This window comes from Sphaerodactylus townsendi, linkage group LG01, assembly GCF_021028975.2.
Source record: "Sphaerodactylus townsendi isolate TG3544 linkage group LG01, MPM_Stown_v2.3, whole genome shotgun sequence".
Lineage (NCBI taxonomy): Eukaryota > Metazoa > Chordata > Lepidosauria > Squamata > Sphaerodactylidae > Sphaerodactylus > Sphaerodactylus townsendi.
The window spans coordinates 104,471,939-104,491,351 of record NC_059425.1 but is presented as its reverse complement, the minus strand read 5'-3'; the positions used below and the strand labels follow the sequence as shown (position 1 = coordinate 104,491,351).

At 43.4% G+C, this 19,413-nt stretch overlaps 1 protein-coding gene across 2 annotated transcripts in view; it reads left to right on the top strand.

Moving 5' to 3' along the window:
• The first annotated feature begins 919 nt into the window (after positions 1–919).
• Positions 920–19,413, top strand: part of VTA1 (vesicle trafficking 1) — a 41,201-nt gene continuing 22,707 nt past the window's right edge. The window contains exons 1-5 of one of the 2 annotated variants that reach the window (XM_048489575.1): positions 997–1,130; positions 4,831–4,927; positions 11,691–11,785; positions 15,410–15,537; positions 16,003–16,078. In XM_048489575.1, coding sequence (XP_048345532.1) covers positions 4,924–4,927; positions 11,691–11,785; positions 15,410–15,537; positions 16,003–16,078 — 303 coding nt within the window. In that variant the 5' untranslated portion in view covers positions 997–1,130; positions 4,831–4,923. Of the gene's footprint in view, positions 1,131–4,830; positions 4,928–11,690; positions 11,786–15,409; positions 15,538–16,002; positions 16,079–19,413 lie in introns of both variants that reach the window. The other variant, XM_048489569.1, reaches the window with a different exon arrangement.

Below are 19,413 nucleotides of genomic sequence, written 5' to 3'. Positions count from 1 at the left end.
TCCGCATGGGCCAAAAACACACTTCCAGCAAAATAAAGCTAACAGTATTTCATCTGCAAAAGCACACCTTAAATGGGATACACTGACTGGACAGAAGAACTTATCCCTGCACTGCTGCATGTGTCTGACATTTTGCTGAACTCAGGCCCGCATCCACTATGTATGCATGACTATCTAGTCAGTGCTAACATTGCACATGTAACAGATTGCTTATGTAGTAAGTTTAAGTGAGCCACTGAGAATGTACAAAATTGTGGGTAAGTTGAACATAGCAGTGGCAGGACAAAATAAATCAAGTTTTAAAAGCTAACTGTGAAGAAACAAGGAGCATTTTCTTGATGGGAAATTTATAGATGGAAAATTGACTTTATTACACACAAGGCTTTATTCTGCATAACCAAATCACGGATTTCTATCCTGCAGAAAATCCTGATGCTTCAGAGACAGACTATGAATAGTTTCAAAGCAGAAGGCAGTCATTCAGCCACCCTGATTAAACAGTTTAATGCTTTAGCCCTGGGAGACAACACAGCAGAAGTTTTTAAATTGTAAACTAAGAGACAGCTTCACTATTCTGAGCTAATTGAACATTTGGGCCAGTCTTGAAATGCAGCCCCACCTACAGGAAACTACAGAAAAGGGCTGTCAATATAAATCATATACATGGGACTGCCCGTTGGAGCGAATTCGTACGTGGGATTCTTTGCGCTTGCAAAATCCGCTGCAACTATTGCATGCATCGGAGAATCTGAAATTTCTGTAGAAAACCACGCCTGGTCAGCCCAACCCTGTGACAACCCGTCGCTGTTCCATCATCCGCTCACAAGGCGGCGCTGTGACAACGTCCTCCGCCTGAAGCTGTCACATTTCAACCCGCATGCTCGCGAAAGCTGAACTACGCAGGAAGGCCAGCGCCTGACACTACGCCGGAAGCGGAACTCTCCCGGTTACAAGGCTGGGGCCGGAATAGTAGTTGGGTGGTTGTTAGTCTTCCGCCGCCTTGAGTTGAATCTGTAGCGTCATGTCGGCCTCGGATCTTCCTCCACTACCCCCGCAGTTCAAGGCTGTTCAGCATGTTCTGAGAACCGCGCAGGAGCTGGAGAAGCGGGAGCCTGTGGTGTCTTATTATTGTAAGTGAGAGGCGTTAACGGGAGGGCCATGCCCATATCGAACTACATCCTTCCCCTGGGCGGGGCCCTCTTCCATCTCATTGAGTCACCTCCTTTCTCGACCCTCGCCTGTGCGCATGCTCAAAATCCCTCCTGTATGTGCAGGGCAGGCGTAGATGGGCCCGGCGGCTCAGCCTGGCCGGCTGCCAGGCGAGCGAAGCGCCCGCCCTGCAAGGAGCAGGGCGGGCGAAGAGGGTCCCGGCAGCTCGGCCTGGCCGGCCGCTGGGCGAGTGAAGCGCCCGCCCTGCTCCTTGCAGGGCGGGCGAAAAGGGTTCTGGCAGCTCGGCCTGGCCGGCCGCCGGGCAAGTGAAGCGTCCGCCCTGCAAGGAGCAGGGCGGGCGAAGAGGGTTCTGGCGGCTCGGCCTGGCCGGCCGCCGGGCGAGTGAAGCGCCCGCCCTGCTCCTTGCAGGGCGGGCGAAGAGGGTCCCGGCGGCTCGGCCTAGCCGGCCGGCGGGCAAGTGAAACGCCCGCCCTGCAAGGAGCAGGGCGGGCGAAGAGGGTCTTAAGATCACTAATACATTTTGCTCACAAATATGTATTGGAAAGGAATATGTATTGGAAAGGAATATGTATTGGAAATATGTATTGGAAATATGTATTGGAAAGGAATATGTATTGGAAAGGAAGAGGGTACCGGCGGCTCGGCCTGGCCGGCCGCCGGGCGAGTGAAGCGCCCGCCCTGCAAGGAGCAGGGCGGGCAAAGAGGGTCCCGGCGGCTCGGCCTGGCCGGCCGCCGGGCGAGTGAAGCGCCCGCCCTGCTCCTTGCAGGGCGGGCGAAGAGGGTCCTGGCGGCTCTATTCGGCTGGCCGCCGGCGAAGGGGAGCGCCCGCCCGCCCTGTTTCCTTATGGCGGAAAGTTGGTTCTGGTGAAGCCTTATCTGGCCGGCTTCGCCGGGCGAAAGTGAACGCCCGCCCTGCAAGGAGCAGGGCGGGCGAAGAGGGTTCTGGCGGTTCGGCCTGGCCGGCCGCCGGGCAGAGGAAGCGCCCGCCCCTGCTCCTTTGCAGGGCGGGCGAAGAGGGTCCCGGCGGCTCAGCTCTAGCCGGCCGGCGGGCAAGTGAAACGCCCGCCCTGCAAGGAGCAGGGCGGGCGAAGAGGGTCTTAAGATCACTAATACGTTTTGCTCACAAATATGTATTGGAAAGGAATATGTATTGGAAAGGAATATGTATTGGAAATATGTATTGGAAATGTATTGGAAATATGTATTGGAAAGGAATATTGGAAGGAGGGTACCGGCACCGACCCTGGCCGGCCGCTGGGCGAATGGCGCCAGCCCTACTCACTTACAGGGCCCGAGGCGTTCTGGCAGCTTCGGCCTGGCAACCGCCGAGACAGAGTGAAAGCGTCCGCCCTGCAGGAGCAGGCGGTGAGAATTCTGGCGGCTCGGCCTGGCAAACCATGGCGGTCAAGCCCGCCCTGCTCCCTTACAGGCGGGCGAAGAATCCCGGCTGACTCGACCTAACCACGACCCACGTGAACGAAGTGAAGCGCCAGCCCTGGAGCAGAGGCGAGAAAGAGGGTCGCAAGATCACTAATACATTTGCTCTAGAAATATGTATTGGAAGGAATATGTATTGGAAGGAATATGTATTGGAAATATGTGGAAGTATGTATTGGAAAGGAATGTATTGGAAGGAAGAGGGTACCGGCACCGACCTGTGGCCCGGCCGCCCGAGGCCGGTGAAGCGCCCGCCCTGCAAGGAGCAGAGGCCGGGCAAAATTGTGGCTTTCGGCCTGGCCCGGCCGCGCCAACCCTACTCCTTACGGAATCCCAATGACACCGGCCTGGCCGACGCCCGAGCGGTAGCGCCCATACTCCTTACGGGGCCGGGCGAATTCTGGCGGCTTCGACCTGGCGGCCGCCAGTGGCGCCCGCCCTGCTCACTTACAGGGCGAGGCGAGAAAAAAAATCCCGGCTTTCGGCCTAACCGGCCGAACAAGTCAACGCCATGCAGAGCAGGGCGGGCGAAGAGGGTCTTAAGATCACTAATACATTTTGCTCACAAATATGTATTGGAAAGGAATATGTATTGGAAAGGAATATGTATTGGAAATATGTATTGGAAATGTATTGGAAATATGTATTGGAAAGGAATATGTATTGGAAAGGAAGAGGGTACCGGCGGCTCGGCCTGGCCGGCCGCCGGGCGAGTGAAGCGCCCGCCCTGCAAGGAGCAGGGCTGAGGCGAAGAAAGAGGTCTCTGGCGTTGAAACATTCGGCCTGGCCGGCCGCCGAAGACCAGTGAAGCCGTCCCGCCCTGCTCCTTGCAGAGGGCGGGCGAAGAGGGTTCCGGCGGCTCGGTCTGGAAAGGAAAGGATAGGCAAGTCGGGATGCAAAGGATTGTTCGCTTACGTAAGCGTGATACACACCTACAGTATGGATGCCACAAACCAAAGTTATTACTGCAAACACCACTTAACCAACCTCACAGGATTGTTGTGAAAATAAAATAACAGACAAGCTGCCTTGTGCTTCTTATAGTAAGGGTAAGAAAAATGATGGATGGGAGATTTGTCGTAATGCAATTGGGTTTGTCAGCGCAGCAATTCTGGGTTCTGGGTGTAGTCATACCGGTAGTTATAAACTCATACGGTTTTAGGCAAGTCAGTGCCCTCTCATGCACACATCCTTGGACTTCATGTGGCAGATAAACCTGTTCTGAGGACTGTTGGGGGCATGCATGCAGCGCTCTCAGTACGCTCAGAATCCTGAATAAATGCAAAGTATAGATTTGTTTTGTATTTCCAATACATATTTGTGAGCAAAATGTATTAGTGATCTTAAGACAGAAATCTGGAAAGGTGTGCATGTCAATTAAAAATCAAAACGTCATCTTCTATATCCATTGACAGCGTCCCGTTGCTCTATTTGTTTGCTCTAGTTCTGTGATTCTATTCTGTATCCCACTTTATCACTTGAACAGCCTATGTACTCTGTACAGTCCCACTTTTCCTGCTTTGGTATCAGTTTAAAATTAATATTCTGCTCTTTGTCAATTATAAGACATATAAGAGTAGCATGTTAAATTCCCTTCTGTTGAGAATTCTTCGCACCATGTGATAAGAACCATCTGTAGGCTATTTTTTCTGGTCCACCAGGGTTTTTTTCTACATAGAGCCTGTAATTCTAATACTGTGAACATTGCCACATTTTCCCTGCCAAGTCACATCTTTCTTATGGAGCTCCTACTGGGGTTCTCAAGACAAGACATATTCAGAGGTGGTTTGCCATTGTCTGGCTTCTTGACACACTCCTGGTATTCCTTGGAGGTCTCCCATCTAAATACTTGCCTGGATCAACCTTGCTTAGTTTCCGAGATCTGACAAGATCAGGCTAGTTTGGGCTGTCCAAGTTAGGTGTTACCTCATATTATTAATCTTTTTCCTTTTGCATATGAATAAAGCCCAGTCATCCTTTATTCTATTACTCAGTGTTGCCTCATAGCTTCTGATATCAACTCTCTCCTCTTCTTCCTTGTTCCTATGCTCTAATTTCACAAGTTGGGCTGTTCCATGTTAATAGATATGAAGACTGAGATAAAAAAGGGGGGTAGATACTTCCACACACAGCTAAAATTGAATAATTGGGAGGGGGGAGAGCAAAAAAAAATTAGAGCTATGTTTAAAATAATATTGTTACAGCCTGTTTATTCTGTTTCAGATTGAAGCACAGATAACAAGATAAAGGGGCTAATAGATACATTATAACATAGAAAATCACATAGTTTTATTGGCATGTGCCTGTGTACTCAACATGGGTAAGTATTAGGAAGCAGGTCATCAGAACTTTTGCAGGGCACAAGCATTGTCACTCCAGGAATAAATCCAGTGCCTGTCTATACTTGTCAGAAAATCTTTCTCCTAAATGTATTCTCTGTTCATTATAAGAAAAAGAAAAGCTATATGGAAGCAGAACTGTTGTATTTTGAAATATAATTCAATTGTACCATCTGTACAAATTGCATGTTCAGAGTTACAGTCTGTAATACCACAAACAAGTGTGGTCTTTTGCATATAGTTGCTTTACAAAACAACGTCTTTTTAAAGAGAACAATATGTTCTACTGTATTTCTTAATTCTCAGAATCAACCATTGGGTTCAGTTCACAATGCTACCCTCTCCCTCAACAATAAGGAATTAATTTGGACACTGTTCAGCAGTTGACAGACTTACATCTAGCACTAGAACGATGATGCAAGGAGTTAATCTTTAAGAATACTATTGTTACTGTAAGAACCTTTTGGATTAGTAAGCAGATATAAATATTTTAAGCAAAAAAGTAAGACTCCCAATTCTAATCTAAGGTTCTTACAGTGAACAGTTCAGGCCATATATGAGCTGTGCAGTTTTTCGCCCACATTCTTTAGTATGCATGTAGAAACAGAAGGCAAATAATTTTCAGTGCCTAACTTCTAGGCAGAAAAAATTGAAACCATGATCCAGAAAAGGCCATGTATATGCATCAGAGGTTGCAAGAAATGGTCTGCTTTTGCCTTCCAGGAGTAGTGAATTGTGCATATGCACTGCATATCTGTTCCAGAGTATTCGCACATATCTTTGAGATACAGAGAACAGCATACTTTCTAGAGCAGGGGTCTGCAGCCTGCGGCTCTCCAGATGTTCATGGACTACCATTCCCAACAGCCCCTGCCAGCATGACCAAATGGCCATGCTGGCAGGGGCTGATGGGAATGGTAGTCCATGAACATCTGGAGAGCCGCAGGTTGCAGACCCCTGCTCTAGAGGAACTTTGGTCTGGAGAAATAGGCCGTTTCCGCACTGTGCTCTCTATGCGCCCCTTTCACGCTTTCGCCAAGAGTGCGGGCGGCATTGAAGGCGCTAAGCCCGCTCGCGTATGAACGAGCTTTGCGAAGCGGAATGAGCGACGGCAGATGGCAGGCGGCTCGCTCATGGAGCCGCCGCTTTCGCCCCACTCAGCGGTGTTCGTTAGTCAAGTTAAGCCTGCCAGGTAGCAGTTCGCCCATACGCTTTGCCCTCCCACCCCTGGGAGGTCGGAGGGACCAGTGTGGGCGGGGAACTGCGACGCCCAGCACTGGCGGATGACGCAGGGACAACCGTGAGTGGGGCGGAGACGGGGAGACAAGCCAGCCTTCCCAGTGGGCGCCCGAGGTTTGCGCAGAATCCAGCCTGGCCCGGAAGACGCTTCTTCTCAACAACAACCCTTTAAAGGGTTGTTGTTTAGCACGGCGACCTGAGGCCTCCTTCACAGAGGGAGTGGAAGCGCATCCAGGTCGGCGCCTGTGCGAACGGCGGCCTGGGGGCGGCGTTTTTACCGCCCCCAGGCCGTCGTTAATTGGCCGTGCGGAAATGGCCATAGATTATTTAAAATTGATGATATTATGGTGAAATCTCAGATTGTTGAATTTTTCCTTTCTCAAGTTCACTATTTCGTGTAAAATGTTTGGCTTTCAGCTGAACAGACTTCCACATGTAGACAATATTGGAACACGGGTAAAATAACACTGAGTTAGAAGAAGGAGCAGTTTGTTACATTCTTTTAAATTTTCAGCTGTTAACACCACTCATTCCAAGTTGCTTCCCATTTGGAGGTTTTGCTGGAGAATACGTTTGGGAAGCGACAAATGGCTGGCACAAAGGATCTGTGGATAATACCTAATAAAATGAAATGAGTAAATATTAGCAAATTCATTAAAATAGAAATGTTGGACAACACCTGTTGTGTAAGTGTTGGTTTCAACAAGTCAATATGTAAGCAATAATCCCTGATGAAGGGCATACTAGTTGAAATGTTTAATCTTGTCCCTTAAGTGTGAATTGAGTTATATTTGTTTTTGTAACACAGGCCTTTTCTGTGAACATGTGTTTGCCAAGTATTCATGACTTTGACAATATTGGAATATAGCCAAATGAAACAAAACTGAATGATTAGGTTTATAAACCTAATGAAACCTTTATTTTTAAAAACACTGAATGAAGCTGAGAATGTCCTGATGATCAACAGTGTGATAAATACTCGAATCTGCTGGCCTTTTGAAGCTGTGACATAGGAAATGGTACCTGTTCAGAAACACTGAAATTCCAATATAAAAGTAAGAAGATAGTTTTTCAAACTTTAGTCCATAGACTTTCCTGGATTGAAACTGGAAGCACATTTCATTCATACACGTATATTTCCCAGTTGAGCAGAAGGACATCTTATGGGACATCATTCACTTTTCCAGGGAGGCAGGGACAAGATTCGTCTTCTTGCTGTATCCTTCAGGATCCATCCCCTCTCTCTTAGTTCTTTTCCTGCCCAGAGGGACAGCAGACATCTTCAACCTGTGCTGTCTGTCTTATTTTCAGTATTGCTTAATCTTAAACCTATGTTCTCTTTCTTTTCTCTTCCTATTCTGATTCTTACTCTACTGTTTCTCATCCTCCCTCCTTGTCTTGCTCACAAGGACTGGAAAGGGGGAAGGTAAGCCCTTGGCTTTCACTGAGAGAACAACACAACCAATCACTCTGAGGATGACTTTTTGTCTGAAGGAGATATGCTAGCTCCAGTTATCCCAGGCAGGACCAAACTGAATTCTTACGGGCATGACCCATAGGGCTGCCTTAGCTAAGGAATGGGAGCTGTTCCTTATCCTCACTGACAAAGAAGAGAATTTCAAATCAACTCTGTAGCTTCAAACTCACAGAATGCTCCCTGGTCCTTCTATTTCTATGTATCACCTTCCTCCAATTGCCCATCTCCTATGTTTGAGAGCATGTATAAGATGGTGCAGAAGGAAGAAAGTGAACCCTTTAATTCCTATGGTTTCAAACATGTTATACTTCCTACAGGATGGAATCCACACTAGTCTACAATCAGCATTCCTGAAGAGGCAAGTGGCAGCTATGTTGCTCCTAGTCTAGAGCAGTGGAAATTAACAAAGCACCCACACATTGTGGTCTTTCTAAAGGAGGCAGCAGCTCAAGATTCTCCATGGGTTCCCTACCTGGAGGCTAAATACAGTCTTGAAGACTCTCATGGATCATCCCTTTGAATCAATTGGGGACATCTCTCTTAAGTTCCTTTGGATGAAGGCGATATTTTCGATAGTGGTTACTTCCACCAAGGGTACTTCTACACCAAGGGACACTTTCTATCAATTCTGTGCATCTTCCACAACCATAAGATAGTTTTGAGAATAGATCTAACCTTCATGCCTAAGGTTAATTCCACATCCCACAGGCAACAGGAAATCTGCTTACCTTCTTGCCTGCTGCTGAAATATCCAAAAGAGGTCAAATGGCACAAACTAGATGTGAGAATGACGCTCAAGGCCTATATTATTTGGACTCATGGCGTCTTGAAATCAGAAGCACTATTCATTGTGTTGTCCTCACCGAATTTAGGTTAGAAAATATTCACAATGACTATCATACTGCATCATAGAAGCCTAAAGAGCACAAAAAATTGTGTTTTCTACAGGAATGATTGTTCATCATTTCATGACTTATTTGTAATTCAGAGTTCCAGGGGTAAACTTGTCTAATACCTCCTTCCTTTTTTATTTTTATTATTATTTTTCTTCTCTTTCTTCTCCCTTGTCTGGCCTGAATGAACCTATTGTTTATGAAAATGTACTGTTATTCCAGTAAAGATTGTTGATGTTGATGCTGATGTTCTACAGGAATTACGGCACATTCAGTATGCAGTATAGCTTCCAGTGCAACCATGGCCAAGCATGCGTCCATAGACAAGATCTGCAAGGCAGCTGCTTGGTCTGTAGTGTCAACTTTCATACGTCACTAGAAGATCAACACTTACAGTTTGGCAGATGTTCCATACAGGAGACGTATTTTCCAACATGTGCTGGAGTAGGCAATGATGACCCACCAATGTATAGGGATACTTCTACGAGAGGTTCCATAAGATATCCTTCTGCTCCGCTGGAAAACAGCCATTGGTACTTATCCGTGAAAGATCTTTTTCAGCTGAGTTAAAAAGGACATCTTGCCTTGCTACATGATCATTCTCACAGGCACTGTTTCCTCTGTTTCTGAGTTGTTCTTCATATACTCCAGAATTAGATATTAAGTTTAAAGTTTGGATTTTGACCACTGGCTGGAGTTCCAGAACTGAGAGAGAAGAGGTGAATCCTGCAGGATACAGAAAGAAGAATCTTGTTCCTGCCTCCCTCGCAAAGTAGCAAGAATCACCCATAAAATGTACACCTTGTCTCAGCTGAAAAAGACCTTTTACAAGCAAGTACCAATTGTTTTGTCTCAATCAACAGAATAGGCAGGCATTCTCTTTCCTATTATAGGATCACTAAATATGCCCTATCTTCTTACACTTTCCTCTGTCTAGTATAGTCAGAGCTTAGTGATACAAGCATGTTTTCTGGGCACTGGTGATACTTTAGAATTCTTCCATGGTTGTTGGCATGATGGTTCTCCACTTCCTTTTTTACATAACTGAATAGGGGTTTTTTTCTTGTTTCTTTGTCCTTCTCCCCTCCAGTGCTAAAATGTATATCAATTTATTCTGAGCAAGCCTAGGAAGAGGAAGAACTGAAAAATCCTTCATTGATATATGTCTGAAGATGGCATACAAGAGACTGATACTAATTCAAAACACATAAACAGTTTCATTTCACTGTTATGGGGAAATAGTCAAGTCGGGCTCAGAGAGGTTTCAGTTTTAAACTTTGCAAGTAAAAAGGCAATAGGAAAATTGAAATAGATTGTTGCAAAAATATAGCTGTTTTGTTTTACCTACAATTGTTTGTAACTGTCGAAACCACTTGACTGCAACTCCTTAGATAAATAGGCATAAGCTTACTTGACACAAACTTTCTAAAGTCTGTGGAGGCAAGACACACACACAGATTTGAGTTTTCATTGTTTAACACTTAATAGAGATCACCTCATTTTCCTAGGAGTTTTTTTGCCCAGGGTAGAACTATTGACTTCACTTCCCTATCTCAGGACCCTCCTCGATCCCACCCTCATCCTTCCCCCATCTTCCTTTCTCCCTCTGCTGCCACTCCCTCAGGAGTAGTAGAATTCTTTTAACACCTCCCTCCCCAATCAATCAGGGTTTTCAGACCAGTATAAGGTATTTGCATTTAGCTGTACATCATAGTTGGCTTTTGCGTGTACTGTGTCAAAGAAAGCTAGTATGTTTCTACTCTCTTGGGGTGATATCACTTCCCATACATTGAAAGAAAAGAGGTTGAATAAATACTGTATAGGGCTCCCCATTGGGGGCATCCAACATGGCAAAAGTTGATGCCAGTGAAAGGGATCACTCTCAGGAAGAAAAGCCTGAGGAAGCAGACTAAGGTTGGCTCCACCCCCAGGAATGGCCTCATTGGCATTGACACTGGCTCCCGCACCAAAGGAGTTCCAGTGCAGCAGTGTCGTGGGCACCTGCGTGCCATGGAGCTGCACCAGTATGGATGCCATTTATGCCACGTAGAGTGGCAATGACACCAATGCCAGGGTCACGCTGGCTCCACAATTCTTTTGCTCGCCCCACTCCAGATTGCACTGTTAAACACAGAGCTTCAATGGAAGAGCTTCAATGACATAAAGAGATCCTCCCACCAGACTTTAATATTGTTTACATTCTTATTTCATAGAGAGGAAGAACAACCCTCCAGATGCTGCTCTTTTAAAAAGTTGCATTGAATTATAAATCCTCTTTTAATTTAAATCTCTAATTTTATGCTGTTACAATTTAATAGCAATTTCACAGTTTTGCATTTCAGACTGATTTTTAAATGTATGTGGGATTTGGGAGCATCTCTTTTTTTGTTGTTGCAAAGAACTGTGGCCAGATTTTAAAAGTGTTTAAGTTGGCAAAAGCATTTTTCAGAAAATATACCTGTTATAAAACAGTGAAGTCGCTTTTTCCAGTTCTGAAATGTGCAATGCATAATAAATGCGAAATAGACTTCCTGAAGTCTAGAACAGTTTTTAAAGCTGAGAGGCTCCTAGTTTCAGCCTGTTTTCTAAAGTACAAGTTCAGAAACTTAGGGTATAATGAGACTGAGCCTTCTTCATTTGTTGTTCCTCCATTTTTGTTCAAAATGGTGCCACCCAAAGCAGCCATTCCAGACTCATCGCATCATTTCCTCTGCAGTAGAGCAAGGATCAGTGACATCAGTGCTGCTCATGTTGCTGGTGTGCATTGCCTCACTGAGAATATGGCAGGGATTAATAGACTTTCCCCTGACTTAAGGCATTAGGCATTCCCAGTGGGGTTTTCGACTTTGTTTCTTTTGACCAGCAAACACATGCTGAGTTGCCAGCTGTTTTGGAAAGTGCCATCAATTTTTTAAAAGTATGCTTTGTATCATGGCAAAAGGCAGAATTTCTGCTTGAGACGCTCACGTTCAAAGTAAGACTGAAGGCTTAGCTCTTAGAATCCAGGACATTATTTTCCATAGGCCTTCATTTATAGAATCGTATTAAATTTTAACCTCTGCTTTTAAGAGGCTGCAGCAAGAACCAAGAAATTTATGTGAATAAAACATCTTCATAGAGCATTGTCTTTTACAGGCCGTTTATATGCTATGCAGACGGGTATGAAGATTGATAGTAAAACACCAGAGTGTCGCAAATTTTTATGCAAGCTCATGGATCAGCTGGAAGCTGTAAGTAGAGATGTTGTTATTATATGGCTAATAATATATAGGGACTTGCATTTATTTTTCTTCCACATTTTTCATTCAGGAAAGACTCAATGTGTGAAACCTTCATTTGAACCTTCAGCCAAGAATTCATATGCTGGAGAATAAAAAGGGAAATGGATTGATGGAAGGGAAGGAAATTCTCCCTTGTGTTGCAGAATTTTCTTTGGTTCAGAATTGTCAAGGCTGTCAGATTTTGGCTGTATTATCATCTTAGATCAGTCCTATATATTTTCCACAAATAAGTTTGGTTGTGTACTTGGCAGTAAAATATCTTAATGCAGTGGCAACTTAAGAGGAACGGCCCTTTCTCAAGTTTTTCTCCTAGGAGCACTGAAGAAGTTATTGCTGCCTTGGTTTGCAGCTTAGTATATGGTTTAGTTCACTCATTTTGAGACAGTAATTCAAGTCCTCTGTTAGTGGAGCTATGGACCATTCCTCCCCATATGGCATGGGTGCTTTATGAAGTGGCTGATCTGCACATTTGTGTGATTCATATGAAATTTCCCACTCAGAAAAGCAGGGCATCACCTAAATTAGGACTGTGTGGAATGTCTGCATTGTGTATTGAGGCACACTGGGAGAGGGGAGTGCCTGTCAGCCTTCCACCATGGCACTTGAATCGCTGACTTGGGAAGCATCTGTTTTGACTGAACCTGTCACGGTATGAAATGCCAATTAACAGCTGTATTCAACGTTCAGTTTCGTGGCTGTACTGGAACTTTTTTACCTGTATGTCTAAAAATGTACGCACATGATCTCTTAAAGTTTTTCCCGGTGCATCATGCAGAACACAGTCCACATGTCATGAATATATCTCAAAACTGAAAGAGATGGCCTTACAGTGCAATCCTAAGGGGAGTTACTCTAGTCTAAACCCAGTCATTTCAGTGGTCTTAGACTGGAGTAACTGCATAGGATTGCACTGTTCGTTTCATACAATACATGATATTGCTGAAGGTTTGAGCTTTTATTGCAGCAGAATTCAGTCTGTTGGCTAAGATCGTGTGTGTGTGTGGGTGTAAAACTTTTTTTCTCATGGAGTGTTTGATATAAAGCACCTAGAAGTTTGAATATCACTGTCCATGACTAAGAGAGCTCTGTGCTAAAGAAATTAAAAAGCTAACCCATAGTGCCTAAATTCTGCACTGTGAAAAACTGGATTCTTTGCACAATTCTGGTTTTACACATGACAAGAGAGGCAAGGACACAAGCCCTGGCACAAGCTTCTAAGAATCTCATTTAGACGATGTCTCTGGATTGTGAGATTTCTTCAGGTAGTGCCTGCTTGCTTTCAAGCATCATAAAACAAGAAATGTTCAGAAAGCTGAATTCTGCGCTATTTCCATATGCTGTGCTGTGGAACTATAGTGTACAAAGACTCCTGTAGTTCTGTGACGAGGACTGTGCAGTGAATCCACACAGAAAGTTCAGAAGGGCTGAGAGAATGAGTAAGTTTCCTTTCAGTTTTGAACTATCTTTGTGGGCTATGTCCTTTTTTTTTTTTGTCACCCGATCTTGTTTCCACCATTTAAAAACCAATACTGTAAGTGTCATTTTGTAACGGGAAGTGTAACTTGTTTGATGGTGAGGATCTCTGCACCATCAATTAAGCAGTACGTTGTATGTCATGTATATGAATGAAAAGTTGGGTGTTTGTGGCAATTGCTGTTCAGTTTTATTTGGCACAGTGGAACAAATTATCTAACTTAATATAACACAATCTTCTGAATGTATTATTTGGTTGAATATTTTGCTTTGGTCAAGCTTTGTTTTGTTAAGTTATGATTACTATCCCTCAAATCACAATTTAGATTTGGTGGCTCATTACATTTAGTTCTGTCGGGTTCCATGCTTCCTCCTACTCTTCAGGGTTTGCTTTTAACTATAGTTTCCTGAGACATCTGTATTGGACAGATTATGTTTACTGCCAGTCTTCAAAATAATTCTTTGCAAAGTTCCTTCAAAGGACTGTTCTCAAGTAATTGGTGAGTTGTATTAACTATAGTTTGCCCAGTTTGGAATTCCCCAGAAACTATGGTTGGAGAGATGGCAGAAACAGACAAGTAGAGATTCAGGGTGTGGGGTAGAGATGGATAGGAAAGAAACAAGCATATTAATCCCAGGTCACATTTCCAACTATCTAAATAATAGATGACTTCTACATATTACCAGTATGTCTATCTGCCATTAAATATTAGATGCCTACCAGCTTGTTCAATGTAGTAGATGTCTGAACCCTATACTTTAGTGATACCCTCTTTATTAGAAAATTAGTCTACTATCAGCATGTTTTGTTTAAAACCATTCGGCAACATAGGATATATAAAGACTGGGTTTTGTTTAGTAAGAATAAAATAAGATTTACCTAAATGCCAACAGTAGGTCTATTCAGGTCCCCTAAATCCACCTGTTGTAACTGTAACAGTATTATTTACTTTGCTGATTTTATTAGGAAACTTGAGGCTTCTTGTGCTCTGTAACATCTTTGAAAAGAGGTCTTTGAATCGCAGTGTACTGCTTGACTAAGCATTCCAGTAAATCTTCAGGTCACTGGAGCTGTTAGTTTGAACCAGGGATTCTCATTTCATTAGCTCTTTATTTATATTAAATACTGTGAACTTCTCTACAGGAGGAAACTATATAGTCCTATCGAATTTCACTGGCTATAAAGCAGGCTATGAATAGGATAGTGTTGAGTCTTTATACAGAGTTTAATGCGGGGGTGGGGGGGAGGGGAGAAAACATTATGGAACTATTTACGATCTGGCAATTTAGCCACAGGTCTATCTCTGTAGCCCAAAATCTTCTGAGTGCTTGGCAGTCCTGCATTATTTTGGTTCATGTTTTAAACTGAAGGTTCTAGTGCAGATATTAGTTCAGTTTTATTTATGAATACATATAATTTAAAATGTTTATGTACGGTAGTTAGGAATGGCAAGTATACTCACACTACTGAGAATAGGACTTTATTGTGCAGTCCCTCAGTTCAAACGTTTTTCTTTTGCATTGCATGTTCCTCATTCCTCCTTTTCTATGACCTATGAAAACATTGCCAAAATATTTTTGTTGCCCTGCAACACTATCCATTTATTTTTCAGTTAGAGTGCCGGTAATATGTCAATAAAAGTATGTCCATTTTTAGTTCTACTAGGCAAAGACATACTGCTAAACACTCTTCATGACAGTGTTCCAAATAGCAGGCGGTTCTAATTGTTCCGTCAGGGTGGCTTTTCCATGGCAAATGTAGGCAAACAGTTCACATGCAGAGGCCAGTTTGTGATCTTTAGTATGCAGGGCATGAATGAGAGCTGCCAACAAAGCAGGGAGTCCAATAGCCTATTTCTTAGTGATTTGGTAATCTTTGTCTGTGCTGTGCATAGTTGATTAAGCTGTATTGAAAATAAATATATGAGTAGACTAGCATCTGCCCTGTCATGAGACGAGAAATATCTGAAATTAATCTGGAAGGCATTTCTGACTCTATAGGGAACTTCTTTCTGCGCTTTAAAAACTATGAGCCTAGAATATGCCCTTGAAATTTCATACTAGTCAAATAACCATACACATTTCTAATTTTTTTCTCAGATGAAGAAGCAGTTGGGTGATAATGAAGCTATTACTCAAGAAATAGTTGGCTGTGCTCATGTGGAAAATTATGCATTGAAAATGTTTCTTTATGCAGATAATGAAGATCGAGCTGGGCGATTTCACAAGTAAGTGAAAGACAGTGCCATCCTAGATAGAGTTTACACCTTCTAAGTCCATTGAAGTCTGCATAGAATTGCACTATAGATGTAGATAATTTATACTGTAACTCATTATGGTTAGAAAGTAGCCTTGTACATCATTTGTTCTGCATTTACTAGCCTGCACTCATATGCACCTGTGTGACTTGAGCAATGATTCTGTCACTGGTCTTGTTTGAATGGCTAACTGCAAGGTTTCAATGCAGAGATGAGGACGTCTATACTATTATTGTCGTCTAAGTTATGCAAAATAGCATTGTAATAGACTTTGTTTTTCAGAATTGTTTGCAATTAAATGCTCTTAGCCTTAGGTCATCTTTGGTTGAACTCATCAGGTCTAAGTCTGGTCATGGGCTGGATGAGCGACCAATTTGGAATCCTGAAGAAAGGAGCCATGTAAATATATTTTTTTTTAATTTATCTTTTTTCCAGAAACATGATTAAGTCTTTTTATACAGCAAGTCTTCTAATAGATGTCCTGACTGTATTTGGAGAACTAACAGATGAAGTAAGTTACATAATTAAGTAATGTACAATATTGATTGCAGAATATAAAGAACCAGGCTTTGACTCCAGTCCATTCAAGCTAATCATTATTAAGTCCCACTGAAGGCAATAGAGTTTCAGTCTTCATTGATGGACCCCTCCCTCTGGATTTAGTTGAACTAAATTCAGGTAGATCAGATACCTTTCTGCATTAAAGTTTGGGATCCAAAAAGCTTCCCTAGGCATGAGCAGGGTTTGAGTGTGCCCAGGGGAATTGCTGATTTCATACAAGAGTTCCTCGAGTCACAAATTGATTTTAGAAGTGGGGTGCTGTGTGGTTTCCGGGCTGCATGGCCGTGTTCTAGCAGTATTCTCTCCTGACGTTTCGCCTGCATCTGTGGCTGGCATCTTCAGAGGATCTGATAGTAGGAATGGAAAGCAAGTGGAGTATATATACTATGAGGTCAAAAGGTGAGGCCCTCTGAATAGAGTAGCCTGGTATGTGAGTCACAAAGAAGTCTGTAGGCTGGGAAGTCTGTGTGCAAGCCACAGATGCAGGCGAAACATCAGGAGAGAATGCTGCTAGAACACGGCCTTACAGCCCGGAAACCACACAGCACCCCAGTGATTCCGGCCGTGAAAGCCTTCGACAATACATTGATTTTAGAAGCTTTCTGAGCTTCTACAGTTTGCCATCTTGTTTGAGAATTTACTGTTTAAGGACCTAGTTACATTATTTTTTTTCCACTCTGAGCCTAAGCATTTACTTCACAGACTGCTTCAACTACACTTTAATGGTGTGTGTTGGCAAAATAACATCACGGTAGTACTGGTTTTGCATGTATGTCTCTGGGCCAAATTCAAGATACTGGCCAGGGTGTGGGCCAAGGGCCGGGTCAAAGCCTCATATAGGCTCCCGGCCGTCCCTCCTGCTGATGCCCATAGTGGGCATGGCCACCGCTTGCCTTCCGCGCTTCTAAGGGGAGGCATGGCGGGGCCTCTTTGCGGTGCCCATCCCGGGCAGCAATGGCAGGCCCCGCTGATTCAGGACCTCTCTCTTTCATACTACCCTTCCCTTCATGGGCTCCAACACGTTTCAGCTTCCAATATGTTTCAGTACAATCTAAAATCACACATATATCACTACAAAATTTAAAATATAATTAACAATATGAAACTACCTTAACAGTCACTATCTACAGATGGCACCTCACCTCACTTGCAGGTCCTGCAGAACTGGACCACATCCTGCAGGCCATGGGTCTAACTAGGTAGAGACAACAGCTGGATAATTTTAGGGCTGGGGATCATTAAGAGGTTATTTCCAGTAGAGTGTAACATCCTCTTCGAATATATAGGGAGAGGTGGTCCTGGAGATACAATGATCCCAGTCTGTTGAGGGCTTTAAAGGTTGATATCAAAATCACAACCTTGATCTGGTAGTTAATCTGGAGCCAGTGCAGCTGGCGGAGCACTGGTTGTATAAGAACTCTTAATGGGGTCCCTTTGAGGACCCACATTGCCACTTTCTGAACCAGTTGCAATTTTCAGAGCAATATTAAGTGTAGTCCTATGTAGATCGACTTACAGTAGTCCAGGCAATAGGTGACCATTGTATGTATCACTGTGGCTAAATTTGTATGAGATAGGTAAGGGGTCAGCTGCAGACCTGACAAAGATGGGAAAAGCTGTCTTGGCAGTATATGTGACCTGGGCCTCCAAAGAAAGGGCAGGATCCAGAGTTACTTCCAAACTCTTGACAGAGGAAGCTGACTCCAGCTGAATCCTGTCAAGAACAGGAAACTGAACTCCCCAACCCAGATACACACACACCCCAGCCCAGCCTCAAACCTCCATCTTTGATGGGTTTAATTTTAGATGTCTCTGCTTTAACTGCTTCACCAATATTGATGCATTAAACCGCTAAGTTTGTAATTGTATTGCCTTTGTCAGAAATGGGGTCATGTCTTCCAAAAGTAAAATTTGAGACAGAACTTTTCAAAGCAATTCCAAGAAACTTGTAGAGGATATTTGTGGTAGTGGTGATTTTTGTGGGTGCTTTAAATGGAAGGCCCTGGTAACTCTGTGCGCTGCAGTGACACCATTGTGCAAAAAGGAACAACAAGGCTGGCTGGTTGGCCCTGTGTTTAAAATGACAAGAATATGGGGTCAGGCTACATAGCTGTGCTTGATACTTTTTTGAGCTGTCCTTGATACTTTTTATGGAATTGAGCTGTGCTTGATACTTTTTATGGAAGATGCCATTGTGCGCAAAGATGGGCCTGGTGGCTAAGGATGCAACTTGATCAAACTGCTCAGCTCTCAAGACAAATTTGTCGTTTAAATAAACTCTCTTTATTTTGGCTGGACAGAATTAGCATCAAGTATGTCTAACAGAAGATGGAGGAAATGTACATAAAAGACTACTTTAAAATAAAGATGTGTGCCAGTTGTGCAGTCAGTTTCTCTTGCTTGCACATGTTGCACAGTAGGTTTAATGTAGTACATGCTGGAACAGATCAATTCTAAGCAAGATGTTCCACTTTCTGGCATTTCCCTTTTGGAAAATAAATTTGGAGGAATTGTGCTAAGTGGATGAAATGAAAGGCCAAGATGGAAAAGAATGCCAGAAATGTTGAAAGCCTTGTGCGGAAATATAAAATTTATAGTGTAGGCAAATTTCAAAGCTAATCAAAAAGACTTCTGGAATAAATGAAAAAATTCTTAAACCCACGTTAAAGTACTTCATATCTTAAAAGCAGAATACACAATTTTACAGTAATTTATAAAGATGGCTTTCAGTTCTGAAGCCATTATTTTCAGTGAATACACTTAATATATCAGTCAAAACTCTAATCAGAAAGTGAACTGAGATTTGAGAGAGACATAGAGTTGTTGAAATATTGAATCAGGATCTGAAAGACCGATGTCCAAATTCTTGCTCAGCAGGGGAATTCACTATGTCACTTTGGTCCACTCACGCACATTCAAGCCTGACCTACCTCATGGGGCTGCTGTGAGGATGGAACGGAGGTGAAAGCCCTGAGCTCCTTGGAGGAAACACAGAGTATAAATTAATGAATAAGTAGTTAACTTCTTGAATAGAGAGAACAGTAGTTGCTAAAGATTAGTATTTGTTACATATGTGCCGCTGATGATTGCAGTATAGAAGGAACTGGTGCTGTTCACACATACATGCTCATAACTGCATTGTCAACCTTACTTTATATGCAGCCATCAATAAACCTAGAACTTAAATGAGGACAGGCCTATTTTAGTCATCTCCTGCAGTACATATCTCTCCCTCAGATCTCAACAAGAATTTTTTTCTCTATCTCAAAAATGATAATCTCTCAA